The sequence below is a fragment of the Opisthocomus hoazin genome, chromosome 5 (genome assembly GCF_030867145.1).
Source record: "Opisthocomus hoazin isolate bOpiHoa1 chromosome 5, bOpiHoa1.hap1, whole genome shotgun sequence".
In the NCBI taxonomy this organism is placed as follows: domain Eukaryota; kingdom Metazoa; phylum Chordata; class Aves; order Opisthocomiformes; family Opisthocomidae; genus Opisthocomus; species Opisthocomus hoazin.
This window is the reverse complement of record NC_134418.1, coordinates 75186405-75203179: the sequence shown is the minus strand read 5'-3', so window position 1 is coordinate 75203179 and position 16775 is coordinate 75186405. Positions and strand designations below refer to the sequence as shown.

Here is a 16775-nt window from a genome sequence, read left to right as displayed (position 1 = left end):
CACGTGCTTTTCAAGCATGAAAAATACCAGTGCGTACATCGGATTGGCAGTGACTGCTTCACACTGTGTTGGAACAGAATGTAACCTTGAAAGTGGACCCCATTAAACAGTATTCTGATCACTCACATAGTGATATCGGAGAAACCACAGAACTTGGGCAGTGACTATATATATTCTGCTGTTTGCGACTAACTGGTGACTTTTTATCTAAATGAATATACTTTACCCAGTGTGTCACTTTAGCTAATGCTTCTGATTCTTATGTAACCAATTCTCCGTCTTTCATCTGTTGCTGAAGAAGTCTTGTTCAAATGACAGTAAAATTATACTGAGATACCTGTACGCCAGAGGATGGAAAATAGCTGTAGTTATGTGTTTAACTGTAAAACCAAAACATAGATAAGGGAATACTTTTAATATCTATTACTTAATATACTTTAATAGCTCTAGAGATACTCAGAACCCACCTGGATACGGCCCTGTGCAGCCTGCTCTAAGTGAACCTGGTTTAACAGGGGGCTTATACTAGATGATCTCCAGAGGTCCCTTCCAACCCCTGCCACTCTGTGGTTCTGTGAATCTGATATTTTTTTCTACTCTTTTAAAATGCTATAATTCATAGTTGTACAGAAAAGAGGCTTTGCTAATAAAAACATGTAAGAGTGTTGGCCTTTCATAAGGCAGAATCAGTCTGTTAAGTCACAGCTTCTCAGTCTGTTGCACACCATTCAGGTGTCGCTCACAAATCGGAAATGAATAGTTAAAACTGAGGCCAACAGAAGCATTTGATGTTGCCCAAAGACCAGCATAAGCTGAAGACCACTGGCGTGGGTAGAAACAAAGTCTGTAGGAGAAGTTATCAGGCATAATATTTTTAAAGCATTTCAGAATTAGAAAAATTTTGGTTTAAAATCCAGGTGTTTAACAATCAAAATGTTCAGTGCTTACCAGTGATCTTTCTAACTGACAGAACAAATAGTTAATTTTCTTCTTGACGATGCATTATGGAGAATATGTATTTGTTGAACACAGATTTTATTTCTATTTTCTTACATTTATATCAAAGTGTTCTGCTACAGTAGTGGAGAAGATATCACTAAGAACATCACTTTGGTATAGTCAGTATGGACCTGAGAGAGGATGAGAAGTATGAGGTAGTTCCGACAACGTGCAGCTACTGAGAGGAAAATTAACCCTATACCAGCAGGAACCAGGACAGTGTGAGAGAGTCAAATAACATTTTCCTATGGAAAGACCAATATGTACTTGGCTTTCTATCTGGACGGCTCTGGTTGGATTATTTTTGATACTTTGCTTGAAATGCTTGCAGTAGAAGAGGCTGAGTCAGTGATTTGTAAAGTCTTTCAGCATTAATGCTTTTCTGTTTAATCCAGCAGAAAGTTTAGAATGTAGCTGGTCAGGGAGCTTGAGGTAGCTACATTTTAACAAGCCCTTGCCTGTGAGGGAGTATTGAGCAAAAACCCATTTCCTCAAAATTTATCTGGTAAATACCTTGCGAAGCACAACAGAAAATTGATATAGATGAATAGAGTTATTAGACTAAACTGTAGCACCCTGAAGCTGCTTGGCTTTCCTGTGATTTGACCTGCGTGGGGAGTCACCATGTTGTAAATTGTATGCATTGTCTTCTAATTTCATTGATCTGTTTTCACTTTCCAGGGAGTCCGTGTGCCAGGCGTTACTTGGGGAGGCATTAGGAGTTAATCAAGACTTTGAAAATGTTTGCGCCATATATATCTCATGTACATGGGATTTCCTAAGGAAACAAAGACTTTATCTAGGAGATCTTTGTGGACCATAGCAGAGAGCAAACTCTAGTCCTGAGGACGCCTGGGTCTGAGTCGACCCTTGTTAATGCTGCCCGGAGCAGGCTGACCACATAACCTTGGCGTAGCAGTTTATATGGGACCCTCCTGGTTCCCACAGAACGTCTGTAAGGCGTGAATACTTCTTGTGTTGTTTTGGAGGGTCCCTCCGGTTCAGAGGGATTTTTGTTATTTTTTGAGTATACTTTGTTTCTTAAATAGACAAAGGGTGTGTTTTGGCCCCCTGGAAAGGTGCCTGCAGAGGGGAGAGCGGTGGGTGCCCATTGCGTACTCTGGGAGGTGACAAAAGGGCTTTGTCGGTGCCAGGCCAGCTGGGATATGCTGGAGACGAACTCGTGGCTGTTCGTGTTTTTGCTGTTAGAAGCAGGCCCTGGAGTGAACCATCGTGTCAGCTGTGTCTGGGTTTCCTCACACGTTCATTTTGGATGAGGAAGAGACCAACAGGCCTGAGCTGACAACATAGAAACACCCTTGCCTTGGAGTCGTACAGCTGGTCTGACAAGAAAATGATAGCATGCACTTTGTCTAGATTGTAGTGTTTGCATAATGATGAAAAAACGTTTTATGAACGTATGCTGTGGGGTAAACTAAGGAAGGACTGCAGGCGACGTGATGTAAACATCTGAAAAAAACTGGAATTAAGAATTAATCACACAAACCTGCTGCGAGAGGCAAAAATGTTTAGAGAAGTCAACAAAAGCTGTTATGAGCATTGGTCAGATCACCTAAAAATCACCAGACTGCTTTAATAAGGAGCTGAAATGTAACCAAGAATTTGAGAAAAAGACTCTGGGTAGGAAAAATACTGTCTTTGTGTTTTAGCAGAATGACTAATACGGTAGTTAGGTCAATAGGTTTTGAAAGCAAATTAGCATGTTTGAAATGAAAAATATAGCAGCAGTGGGACAAACACTGGCTGCCAGGTAACTAATTTTCAAAGTACAATAATGCTCACCATGGAAGAGCAAAAGAAAGTCAAGTATAACAAAAGGAAACTGAGTTTTAAGGCTTTGGGAGGGTGAAAGACTTAAAAAGCTCAACGTGATATTTAGGGCTAGTAGAACTACAGATACTACAGATTCAGCAGGAACTGGAACATACTGCACACAGTGATGTATAGATGCAATACTTAAGCTAGGAGGCGAAATCCTGTAATCCTCACTAAACAAAAATCCCATTGAAGTCGGTAGCAGCTTTGGGTGAACAAGGAATGTATAACTGGGCAATTAGAGACCAACTTGCAGCCTGACCTTGACTGGGCCTTTGTGCCTGTGATTAGCTGTGCCCATAGCATCTGGGCACATTTGTTCAAAGGCACAGTCAATGTTAATGACATCTCAAAAAAGAAAATACGATCATGCCACAGTTAAAGTTCTAATTGAGAAATGTGAATAATTGCAGAGAGACATGTTAAGGCTACACTTCTAAAATCTGAGTCTTTTGGAACAGCAAAATTCTGCATTCTTGTTTCTTTCCTTCTGAGGGAAAACAGGAATTTAATAGATACCTTTCTAGTTTTGTCCCTAATAATTTAGGGTAACGATAAGTGACTCGTCAGAAATGTAAGAGAGTATGGGAGATTATTGTGTGGGATGTCAGAAATAACCTCCAGGTAATTTAATAAAAATATCTAACAGCATCTGCCATACATGTTTGTGAAACTACATTAATAATTGCTCTTCAAATCATTTTAAAACTATTTCTGTATGAAACAAAATGTTCTTAGAGTTAATTCATTTACATTTTATCCCTCTTTTGCGATCCTAGTTCAAATAATATTGAAAATAATCAAAACGCTTCCTTTTGGAACAGAATTTAATTCGGCATACCAGGAACGTCATTCTCACTGCCAGCTACTCTGGTGGGATGTGTTCCCTGTGTCTCAGTCTGCTTTGTTTGAAAAGAGCTGCTGTCTCAAAGCGCTGAGGAAATTGCAGTTCTCAGTAAAAGAAACGCTAGAAACATGCGCAAGAACAGACAGAAATTGTTTCATGGTCTGGTGCAGTAAATGGTAACCTCAGTCACTACAATGGGCTCTTGGTGTTAACAAGTGTGTGTCCAAAATTCCAATTTCCAGGACTGCAGTCCTGCAAAGACATGTGTGCTTCATGGCGCTGACAATAAGCCGCTGGGGAAAAAAGTCAAAGGAACCCTTCTACTACATTAATTTTGTGTGCACTAACTCCATCATGGTTTTATATGCAAATCATGATAAATAATCTCTGCAGACTGACTTCTGGAAGTGGTTTCATATGCTTGAAAAGGCGCTTCCTTAAGGGTTGCTGGTAGTGCTAGAGATTTGGAAATTTCTCTTCTGTATAAATTATTTTGCTTTGACACTTTCTTCTGCTAAAATCTCAAAAAACTCCGGAACCTTTTATTTTGAGGAAACTGACGTATGATAGGATCTGTTTTATTCGGAAGGTCTAGAGCCCTTTCATTTAGTTGTTCCTTCCATTTGTATTATGTTTTTGTTGGAAAAGACCTTTCAGGTCATTGACCGTTAGATTATCGAGTCCAACCATTAAATCTGTCATCCTGAAATGAGTGCCTCTGCATCTGAAGAATAAATCTTGGGGTGCTCTGCGCCGGAGACTGGGTGTTAGGTTGCAGTACCCTGGTACTAACCGACTTCTGCTCCCTTACTTCTTTCCTCCTCCACTCCCATTTTCACCTCACAAGCCTGATACGTGGGTTTGTTTACGTGAAGTTCTTCTGTTCAAGACTCTGTGACAAGGTGAATACAAAATGCAGTGATATAGCACCATTTTTTTTCATAAAATGATTGTTTACTTCTAGGACTGGTTAAAAAGCTTAACAGGGGAAAATATTTCAATATAACAGTAAGGTTTATGTGTATGCTTAGCTTAATTTTAAACATCTTCCTTGCATCTTTCCACAGACTTTGTATAACTAGAACCTCTGTTCCCCTTTCTTCTGCTCTCTGTATGCCTCCTTTTAGTATACATAATCCCTATAAATCTGGTTTCTTTTTCATTATTTTCTGGGCCTGGATAAGCATGCAGGCAAGTCAGCAAGGTGGTATAGGAGAAGTTTCAACTAATAGTTACTATATAGTGGCTTTCAAGATGCAGTATTATACCTTCCATCAGCTATTATACGTATTCTTGCAATCCAGTGGAAGTTGATAGCTTGGGGCATACTTTGTAAATCTGTTCTTGCAAAAACTTCATTCTGCAGTCAAGCCTTCTTCAAAAAGTCTTCTGATAACATACCGTGTTCAGCATTGGATTACTCTGTGTCCTGTCGGTATAAATTAGGATCTAGTTTAATACTGCTGATGTTCCCTGACCCTTTTTAAGTAACATTACAGTACAATACACTATTCAGAATAATTTAAGCCAAAAATAATGGGCAACATATGTTTGTCCTGATTTGATTACATGAAAGGGAATTGTGACCAAGTCTCAATCTAGTTCTTGGATTTACCATTCTCAAGGATTGTGTTGCCTTTCCCCATCTCTCATGCCTTGCTGACAAATCTCTTAATACCTGTCAGGTTTTACATGGTGCAGTAAGCTTTCTCCTTCAGAGATACGGAAGCATTACTTCTCTTTGTCATCAAAAACCCTGTTTTTTTGTTTTTTGCTCCCTGTAGTTCAGAAGGCATGTGAGAGCTCCACAGAACTATGGAGCTTTTGTATCGCACTTCGCCATGAAGTTAGCCCAGCAGGGAAGGCAGAGGTGTGCCTTGCTTTGCTTCCCCGTTCTGTAGAGGGGAATGCCACAGCTGCTGATTGCAGTCCCAGAAAGTGTGCAGGTGGTACAAGCTATTCAAACATAGGCAGAATAAAATTATATTCTTCCGTGCCACACTATTCCATAGTTCTCAAATATTGATGTGTTAAAGTACTGTGTTTTATTTGGTTTAAATAATTTGCTCTTAATGGAACATTATGGCTTTGTGCATAGGTGAAGGATTTTGTTATTGTCTTTCTGTTTTTAAAATGCTTTCAATGTAATGTTGTACTTAAAGGCTTGAAAATAAATCTTCTTCTCTTTGTGCTGTTCCAATCCATATGGAATGCTGGGATTAAGATTGGATAGTGCTTTTCCCTGTTGTCTGGCTATTTTTTGCTGCAGCATCAAAAGGCAAAAGGAAAACAGTATTATAGGCTCAATGTGTAAACAAGTGGTTTTGTTTCTGTATAACTTCTCTGTAACAGATGTCAAATGGTGATCCAGAGGATGTTCCACACAGAATTTAGGATAGAGCAAATATGAAACCCAGGTTATCAGGGTGTGCACAGGTGAGTGGTGGGTAGCAGGTCCTTTGCCTTGTGTACCTACCTCAGGCGTGCGAAATTCAGATGATCGCTTTCTTTTGCCTACATTAGCAAAGAACTTTTACATAAAATATTTGGATAATACTTTGACAACAAAAATTAAAAGCTGCTTCAGGTATTTTGTTTATTAATGCAATCTTGCAGTTTAATACCTTAGTTACCAACAGCTTAGCCGTGTGATGTGTGAGTCTGGCTTGTTACTCTGAGTTACCAAATAGATGTTTTTTTAATGACTTGTGTAAAATGAACTGACGAAACGCGATGCTAGATAAAATAATCAGATAATAATGTAATTTTAGTGGCATACACTTAGAAACCCTAAAATTTAGTAAAACGCACAGGTTTCTAGGAGCCTTTATGTGTTTACTTTTCCATATATAGAAAACTTGTTTGTAATAATTTAAAACAAAGATTTTTGCAACTGGAATTGCTGTGTTATAACTTTCTCATTATTCTTTAGCTTTTTGTTGAGTTTTAAGTAGTGTATTGTGTTTATAGCTGGCGTATTTGTTGAAATAGGCAATGTGACAAGGTAGGTGGTCTTCTAATTAATATTTCTGTACAGATCTGTAAACTGTGCAAGGCTTGTTTAACAATACAGAAATCATGTCCTATTAGATTAAGACATTTGTTTAGGAATAAAGTTCAACTTTTTCTTTGAAATTCAGTTGATCTTGTTTCATGGCTTGTGAAGTTATTTATTTTAAGAACTGTTTTACCAGTATAATTAATTCAAGAAATTTCTCTGACCTATTGCTAAATATTTAGACCACAGATTAATTAGATTTGCTCAGGGCTTCAAATAGTGATTTTAAAAACTCGGTGAAAAGGAAAGTTACTTAGTAGTCAGAGAAATTATACAACAGTGATAAGAGGTGATGTGTTCGTGTAATCCTGCTGTCCTATAAATGGCTACATTGTTAGAAAATCAAGAATAAACAAAAGTGTTGAACTGAAAACTAAATACTCTCATCACAGTGAGAATGGGCCATATGCTGTAGCCTGTGTTCAGCGTAACTCGGAAATGTTCTTAAGAACGTTTCTTATTCCAGCACTTAGTGAAAACTTTTTATGTGTACTATTTACCCGTAGAATAGAAAATGTTGTATTGAAACTGTACCTACTGCCTTTTTGAAGCCCATCACTCGATATGTGGCCAGAACTCTTACTTTTCTCCAGTTAATTAGGGTCTAGGATGACTTTGCATAGCACACGTACTGTGCTCAAGCAATATCTCAGAATGGGCTGGCATTCGAATTAAAACGAAGGGGTTGTCCCTTACCTTTCCGCTTAGTAAATCTCTGCTTGATACTGAGAAGGGTTTTCATTCGTGCTGCCTGTGTTACATCTGCTGAAGTGATGACAGGTAATTGCAGTGTTACCATGTTAATAGTTTTCTTCAAAAACTGTCTCCATATTTGTTTGCTTTTACTGACAAAGCTAATGGCAGTTGCTAATAAAAGCAATGGTAATACCAATGAAAGCTCAGTAAGGACTGAGAATAAACAATCTTCTTATAAAGGCCTGGTAGTTTATTCTTGTGTACTGATTTTGATGAGATACATCTGACGGTTGGAAGGAAAACAAAAGGTTTCAGGTGTTTTAAAAAAACAGCAATATTGAAATGATTTTTAAAAAAATTGCTTAACTGGTAGTTTATCTTCTTCCGAGAGAGTAAGATCTTATAACCAGAATTTTTAGTTGGAGTTCAGTTTCTAAGCAGTGAAGTTTTCTTTTCAGAATTGCATGGTTCACTGTCCTCAATGTTAGGTAAAAGTTGCTTAAAAGTATTCAAAATGAACACACTGTTTTTATAATGTGTCAAATGCTACAGAACTGCCATGTGGTTTCAGCCCAGATGCCTCATAGTTGGGGCACATGCAGCTGGCACCAGAACCTCACTGGCTGCAGGGATTGTGTTGCAGAGGACACTGGCGTTCTCTTGCTGCTTGCTAGCTGTCTCCTTTCCTTGCTCTTAGCCATCTTGATGGCCCAGCAATCACCGCAATGTTGTCCTTTATTTTCTCTTTACAAATGTTTTTTACTTACAAGTGGTTTCCCCTTGCTTCTGGTCATGCACCTGGTCATGCATGGTGATCCTTGCGTTTGTCACCACTGATCACTATAGCTGTGGATGACTGAGAAAAATAATACACAAATCTCATCTGGCTGATGCTCATCACTGCCTGATATCTCCAAGATTTAATCAGATGTAAGCCTTTCAGCAGCAATAATCCAAATCCTTATTGATTCCCAATCTGTTTGTAATGCTAGCTGGAAGCTTCAGTAGGAGTCTTTGAATCAATTAAAGAATCCAGATGCAGCTGCACTTCAACAGCAAATGGTTATCCCACAAATTTCCACGACTGCTGTGCAGCCTTTGACCTTTAGTACATGGGCTCATCTAGTATGAGCTCCTGAATAGTGAATCACGTCTATTGATAACAGGCTTGATTTTTGTGTTTTATTTTGCAGTTGTGACTTGCTGTACTCTTAGAAATAGTCTGCAGGGATTTATGGCCACAAGTTGAAGACTGCTGCTGTGGGGCAATGCAAATTTCAGAGATCGGGCTGAAGTGCATGAGAACAAAACCTTTTCTGTTACGATAATCTAGTTGTGAAATTGCTTCAAAAAAGGTCATAGATATTCAGGATGTGGCTGAGGTGCTACCAACCCTCTCTCAAAACTGCTTTCCGTCATAGAAATGGTATTTGACCCCCTTTCTTTTCCCATTTCTGTGCACACATGCATGCATGTCTGGATTGTGTGGGTTTCTCTCATGGCACTGTGGCATTACCATTTCTAGTTGTCACATACCGTGTTAGCTTACAGCAGTGCCTTAACTGCCTGAGCCTTAACTGCCCGGTAGAAACTGGGGAGAACCAGCCATCTGAGAGGAGCTTCTAAAGAAACCAGGCAGCAGAGCAGGGGCTTGATCTAGAAGGCAGATAGACTTATTTTTTTGTCATTCTCTGCTTCCCAGGGAAATCAGACTTGGATCAAAAAAGGGTATTTTCATAAGCAATTCCTACTGAGTGCAGGGAAGTGCTGGCACTTTAGCAGGGTAGGTTGAGAACCATTCAGGAATGCAGGTACTTGAGCAATAAGCATGAGCCAAGAAGCGTGTTCCAGAACCTCAGCAGCAGCTAGACGTTTGACTGAAGGAGCTAACATAAGTGCCTTTGTGCAAATCTGTAATCTTAGATGTGTTTTTCAGCATTTTCTAAGAATAGCTAAATAAAATATTACCTGGAAAATGCTGACTTACATAAAAATTGAATTTCCCTTAAAATGAAAATTTTACAAGTAACTACTTCAGCTTAAATACTTGTACTGATGAACAGGAAAGCAGTATTAAATAATATAAGCCTAGGATGATTTTCTAGCAGTTTACACATCTTTCTCTCCAAAAATGTTCTGGATAAAAGAAAAGTGATGTATAATATAGAAGTGAAACTTCTGCAGTCTTAAGCTTATCCTTATAGCCAATGTCTTTTTCTTCCTTTTTAACAAATTCTCTTTCAAATCTCTCCTCAAATTCGTTTATTTTTCCTTGCCTGTCTGCTTTGTACATTCTCCCCCACACCCTCCCCCTCATTTGTTTGTTTTCTTTGCCTGGTGTTATTCTTCATATTCAAGATGCCAGAATGAATAGAGGTCCATTAAGCATAATCTAGTTCAGACTATTTATTTTATACTTTCACTCTTACATTTTATGTTTGTCTGATGTGTTTTGTAAGCTCTTTGGAACAGAGACTGATTCTAATCTCTCTGCTGTTCTCATGGTCTTTTCATTTAGTTCAAAGTAACTGCACTGGTCTTACTACTTACTTAAAGTAACGTGAAATAAAAAATTATGCTTACTGTTACTCTTTCATTTCTGTAAGGGCACTGTTTTGTTACGATATGGAGCGATGACTTAAAAGTTTGCAACTGCAAACAGTCATTCAGTTTTACTAGCAACAAATTGGTGCATATGAGATCAAAACCAGAGCTGTTCTAGCATGCTTGTAGAGGTGGACAAAAAAGTTGAATTTAATTCTGAACTATGGCTAAGTTATATATCCTAATTCTTTTTTTACTGGCATCAACTTTCAAAAAAACTAGCACTGAAATACATGAAAATTCCAGTAAAATATTATGCAAGTGAAGTGCTTATACATACTTTTCTTTTGCAATATTTCCATTGCTTGCACGCTGTTTCAACATTCAGATTTAACTACTTGATTTTTAATACATTTCATTCAGTCAATAAATACAGAATATAAGCGTATTAAAATGGAGGGGGTTATAGACAGCATTTTCATGTTAAGAATTGTCAGCAAAATCCTTGAAAATGAAATGAACTGACAACTATAATCGGAGCAGATGCGTAAAGTACCATTACAGCACATTGCACTATTAATTATGTGTCAAGCAGGCTGCCAAATATTAAGTGTTCTGACTTTTGTTATTAATAATAGAGGCAGACACTGGGGACGTCTGGAAGACAAATAATGTAATGTGTGGAAAATCTATTATAGGTTTGATTTTGTTAATGGATATGGAGCCTATTTGATATCCTACCCCTCCCCTTGCAAGCTATAATTTTATGAAAAACTGGACATACCGTATAGTGGAAAGCCACGCTGTGAAATACGTACTTTGATAGAATAAAATGTTCCTAAGCTAAGTAAGTAATAGGAGGGGAGTGTTTGTCATCAGGCTTTACTGCTTTATTTATATGTGTATTTGTCATCTCCCCTGTTCCTTGGGAAGTAATGTGGAAGAAGTGAAATGAAGCAAGCTTGTCTTTAGTGATTCTCCATTCATTCTTCTATTTTTAAGTTGTTATTTGCTCAGTGTCATCTATCTTCTTGTAAAGATTGGCTAGTCAGAGGTTTAGTCAATGGGCTTTTCCAGAATATAGCTTCTAGCATTTTTAGGTCATCATGCAGCATGTTATTGATAATACGTAAAAATGACAAAAACAGTAGGATGGCCAACCAAAAGACCGAGATAAACACTTATAAAGGGAGTGATTGTGTCTAAAAAAAGAAAAACAAAAACACAAAAAACCAAGGCACAAAACCCAACCCCTTAAATGACTTGAAAGAGCAAAGAGAATAGAAAACTGGAGACAGAGAAAACTCCTTCCTCTGCAGGCACTGATGCTGCTGATTTGCTGCTTCCTTCCCCATATAGACTTTAGATCCCAGAATGTCTTGCCAGTAAGATGTTCAGCAATTGATCCAGGATTTCAATCAGTGCTCTGCAACTGATTTTATGAAAACCAATGGACTGTTTACATTTATCAGAAAGCTTACTTGGTAGAATTTCTCTTATCACAACAGTTGTTAACATTATATTACTTTCAGACAATAAAACAATTATTCAGTATTCCTTTTTCTTTCTGTTTTTAAACTTAAGATTATTTGGGAATAAGTAGCTTGATGACAGTAATTGCATCTATAAACAGTATGTCTTTCTAAGCTTCACTAATATGGGCTTGCATAAGATTAATGAAAAATCCGAGCTCCTCTGACTTGTAGTACAGTTTTGTTGATGTTACTTTCTTTGTGTCTTGTCGTATATTCTAAATGGATGTTGAATTCTGGATTTCCATTGCAAAGCCATTTTAAGGTTTTAATTGATTTTTCCAGTGTCCTACAGTAAAAACCAATGCACAATTAAGAAAGAGCAAAGAATTTGGAATAAAACGTAGGGACCAAGATAAGTATATTTTTGTGACGTTAACTAAAATTTGGACAAAATCAAAAATGTTGCCAGACAACTTCTATATTTACAGAAGCAGTTACATTCCATTTAGAAATTCTTTTTAACAGTCCTTAATGAGCTGATGCTTTTACTGTATACAGGACACTCTTCTAATCAACCAGAACTTAAGATTTTGTTTGGTGTTCATGTCAGCAACAAAGTTTGACTGTTGTACAAAATGAAATCACTCCACAGGCTCCTTGTGCATATCTTCCTTTAAACAGTTTGGCATAGATGGGAGTAGTTTGCTGCAGTTAAAGATACGTGCCTTTCACAGACTTACAGTGAATATACCAGGAAGAGATCATTGATCTGTGTGTGCATCAAGGTAATATTGGAAACACATTGAAAAATCAACATATATTTTCTATTCTTCCCCCATCCCCTCACCCCCAACTCTGGGCACTGCATATACTGTATTTAGCACACATATATGGATTTCCTTCTCCCTTTCTTGCTAAATCGGAAGAGGGGAGAGAACAAAAACCCTCTAGTGATCAAGGTGGTTTTCCATTGTGTTTTTGTAGGTTTGAATTGAAGCCATCTTTAGAAGCAAATGGCTTTTTTAAACTAAGCACAAAATAATTCAGATGCAATAATGATGATTGATTTTTTTTTTTTAAAGTAATGTTATATATCCTCTCCAGAAATTGTTTTTCCTTTTGTTTGTATTAAGTGAGCACTTCATGTTGTAGGCACATGGCACTCTAGCCTGTGGAATATCCAGGAAGAAATGGAGTTGAAAACAATACTTTATTAAATTTGATACAATGCTTTGTTAAAGCCACTAATTTCTTCATGTCTTGACTTTTATTCATATGTATTTTATATGTGGATACCAAATTTTCTGTCCAGCTGGAAAGACATGACTGGCTTTCCTGACCAAAAAGGATCTCATCAACACACATTATTTCTAACAAATATGACCTCTCTCCTGCTCCATACCCTGGCTGCTGATCAGCTAAGTAATTTTGAGTTCTCATACTTATTCTTCTGAAGATCTAGGCCTGTGCCTTGAATATGTGACGGCAAAAGCCAACGTTTTGTCTACAGTGGGCTGCACAGGCTTTGAAGGGATTCATCACAGGCTGGTGAACTTTTGGTTGGATTCTCTTTCCACGTCACCCCCCTTGATGCACTAGGACCTCCTAGGATCAGCTGCTGCGTGACTGAATGCAGTTTTCATTCCTGTGCCTTTACATAACGGGCTGGCATCTGGCCTTGTGACAGGAGAGATGCACCGCCTCCATGTCGCGACCTCCCATGCCGCACACGTTCCTATCGCGACACTGTCATCCACTGCACCGGTGCAGCGACCTGCTCCCCGTTACTCCACGGGCGTGTAGCACCGTGCTCTCCAGAAACAGCCTGGCGGGAACAAGGACACTCAAACCTCTTTCCACCTCTTGAGAGAGGTGGAAGCAAGCAGACAGTGGCCAAATGAGTTGTTTGTTCAGTTTGGATTTTTGTCCGTGACCCACCGACTGGGAACATGTGCAGCATCCTGCAAGGAGAGCAGGGCTGGTGCGGTGCGAGATGCTCTGTGCTGCCAACGAATTTGAAGGCAAGGCCCCAAGATACCGCTTACTGGGTGGCTTGGGTCAGAGACAACTCTTCCTGTGGAGGCAAAGAAAGAGATGAAGTCCTGAGTGAGGACGTTTCTGAGAGTGATAGCTCGGTTTTTGAAATCTGCCGGGACAAAATAGTTTGTTGTGATACTATAGTTAGCAAGGCTTTAGTGAAAACATGGTTTTTTACTCCATAACACTTGGACATATACGATGACTTTGAAATCTGCATTAGCTTTGGCTTCTATAGAGCAGAAATGAGGCCTGTGAATCTGCCTTACTGGTGTGTTTCTCGTGGATTTGGTGCCTGATACGGAAGCGGATGCGACAGCACGTGCCATTTTGTACCCTTGTAGTTGTTTGTGAGACAAGGAGCAGTTTTGGCGCAGGTGAGCTAGTTCAGAACTAGTTGTTTTACATAATGTTCAAAATTACTGAATTGAAAGGATTTCTTTTTTGTTAATGGTAGAGTTTGATAATAAATCTCAAATTTCAGTTTCTGTGGTTTTGTATCTCTGGTTTTAGACACATGTTTTACACTGTTACAGCCTGGTGTTTCTTGGACCAGGGCAATGGTTTTGTAGTAACCTGTGCAGAGCCTGCAGCCGGCTGCTAGACACTTTTTTACGAAGTGTACCTCTATATTTCATGTCTCATGCTGCCATCTAAGGGCCACGTAGGCTGAGAAGGTGGCTAAAGGTTCTTCAGTACTTTTCTTTCTCCTTACTGCTCTTGCCTTTGGAAAGTCAGCAGTTCATGGATGAGGAGGGTGGGCAGGGCATTTGGTGTTCTATATTATTTCATCTAAGCAGACAGACGAATCTTTCAGATAATGGAGAAATTAGAATGTAAATCTGAGTCTTTGAGGAAAGTGCAACTGCAATGAGTTTCTGTAAAAGCCAGCAAATAAGAAAGTGAGATTACAGGACTTGAGGCTACTCTTGAAACAAGCCAAAGAACGTAGTGCTTTCAGCTGAAAGTCCTAACAGTGAGGGAGCGGGCGGTTTAGATTCTGAAGGTACTAAAGCCCTTGACTCCTGATTTAAGGATTAGTGCTTTATAATAGAATTTACTTACTAAGATTTGCCCTAAAAAGGTGAAAAATAACATGAATTATTTTCTTCTGTTTTCTAATTTCACTGGTTTTGCATTTCTGGGGTGTTTTGATTTTCCTGGACTAAGGGAAATTGGGCAAAAACTTGGTGTTACTTTAAGAATGTGTGGCGCTGAGGGAACTGGGGTTGTTTAGCCTGGAGAAAAGGAGGCTCAGGGGATACCTCATCACTCTCTACAACTACCTGAAAGGACGCTGTAGTGAGGTGGATGTCCGTCTCTTTTTCCGAGTAACAAGTGATAGAAAAGAGGCAATGGCCTCAAGTTGCACCAGGTGAGATTTAAATTGGACATTAGGAAAAATTGTTTTACTGGAGGGGTTGTCAAGCACTGGAACAGGCTGCCTAGGGAAGTGGTGGAGTCACCATCCCTGGAGGTGTTTAAAAGATGTGTAGATGTGGCACTGAAGGATGTGGTTTAGTGGTGGACTTGGCAGTGCTAGGTTAACGGTTGGACTTGATCTTAAAGGTCTTTTCCAACCTAAACAATCCTATGGTTCTAAGAGTGTGTGATATTAAATAACATGAACATAATTTAAATATTTTGGGGTTTAAGCATTCAAAATTTTATCACAAAAACTTTTCTTTCCAACATAAAAATGCTTTTTGTTGTTGTTGTTAATCTGCAAACTGTTTGTATAGGCTTAATTCTACAGCTCCTTTCTCACACAAATGTTTTGAAATACAGGAATGATAAAGAATTAGCAGTAGAAGCAAAACATTTCAGTATTTGTCAATATAGTACTGTTGGCATTGACTGACAAAAGCAGTTTCTGTAATGAGGACCCCTTTGAGCACAACTTCATTTTAGAATGTTTGAGTTGTTTTTCGGGCTGGTTTCCAGCAAACCTTGTGTAACAGAGAAGGTAATTAATCTTGCGTGTTACTTTGACAGGCTCATGCAAGCAAAGACCTGGAAGAGCAGTTGCGGTCTGTGTCCAGTGTGGATGAACTCATGACAGTACTTTACCCAGAATACTGGAAAATGTTCAAATGTCAATTGAGGAAAGGAGGTTGGCAACACAACAGGGAACACTCCAGCTTTGACACAAGATCAGATGATTCCCTGAAATTTGCCGCAGCACACTATAATGCAGAGATCCTGAAAAGTAAGTACAGGACACTAAATACGTTCTAACACACGATAAATTAAAATCCAAAGGCTTGCTAGTTGTGTCAAAAAATATTTTGAAAGCTAAGCGTCATTAGTAAACTATCCTTAGCCGTTTGACTTGATGTAATGGCTAGAAAACAAAATCTCTGACAGTCAGCCTTCCCTAATGGAAGAAATTGCTCTGCAGAGGTATTTTTGGTACATCCATTAAAAGAAAGATAGACTTCTTTCTTAGCTCAACAGATGTAAGAAGTTCAGTGTTTGTCTTCAGGTAGAAGGAATCCTCCTTTGCAGAGGCTATAATGATTTTGCAGAAAGCAAAGAGGGCACCGATAGCTGGACCCATTGAACTGTTCTGGCTCTTTTTCTGCAATTACATCACGGCTGGTAATGCTGCCTTCTCTTACATGTTATTGCTTTAGGAGGCCAAATAATCTGCTAGTAGCTTTTTCCTGTTACAGGACTACTTTTATTATGATGTTACGCTGAAACCAGAAAAAAACAGCTTTGAAACAAATATGTCAGTACCCCTTAGTGTTTTGTATGGCCTGATAGAACTGTAATTAGCTTACTGTTTAAGCAAGTTCTTGAGGGCAGGGGAACACAGGATTTATAGCGGGAGGCGTATTTTTTGACGTGATATTGAAAATCATGTACCTTAATGGGGATTCTGAGGTAGGTAAAATTTCCATTTTTGCTGAGTAGCCTACCAAAAAGTGGCTCCAAGAGTTAATAAAAGGGCTCTACAGCTGCAAGTCTCATGGCTGTTTAGTGTAAGACAGCATTTGGCAAAAGGCTCGATTACACTGTGTAAAATGTTCTCCCAAATTTGTGTGGGTAATCTGGGCACAAATACCACATTTCAGGTTAAATCATATGGTGTACATAACTGCTAATAACCTTTTGCTTTACATGATGCTCTTGTAGTTAACAAAGTGAACGTCTTCAAATTAGTTTCACGTTAAGTGTGTAGGTATCACATTTAATCTTTTTAATATATAGTGAAGTACAGTGTGGGACTGGGTAAAATCACATTGCGGAGATGTGCAGTGCTTCTTTAGACTTCACG

General features: G+C 38.7%; 1 protein-coding gene across 1 annotated transcript in view; it reads left to right on the top strand.

Moving 5' to 3' along the window:
- The window catches only part of VEGFC (vascular endothelial growth factor C), an 81173-nt gene that overhangs the window by 44058 nt on the left and 20340 nt on the right, over positions 1 to 16775 (top strand). Inside the window, exon 2 of the mRNA XM_075420141.1 lies at positions 15488 to 15701. Within this exon, the coding sequence (XP_075276256.1) occupies positions 15488 to 15701 (214 nt within the window). The remainder of the gene's footprint in view (positions 1 to 15487; positions 15702 to 16775) is intronic.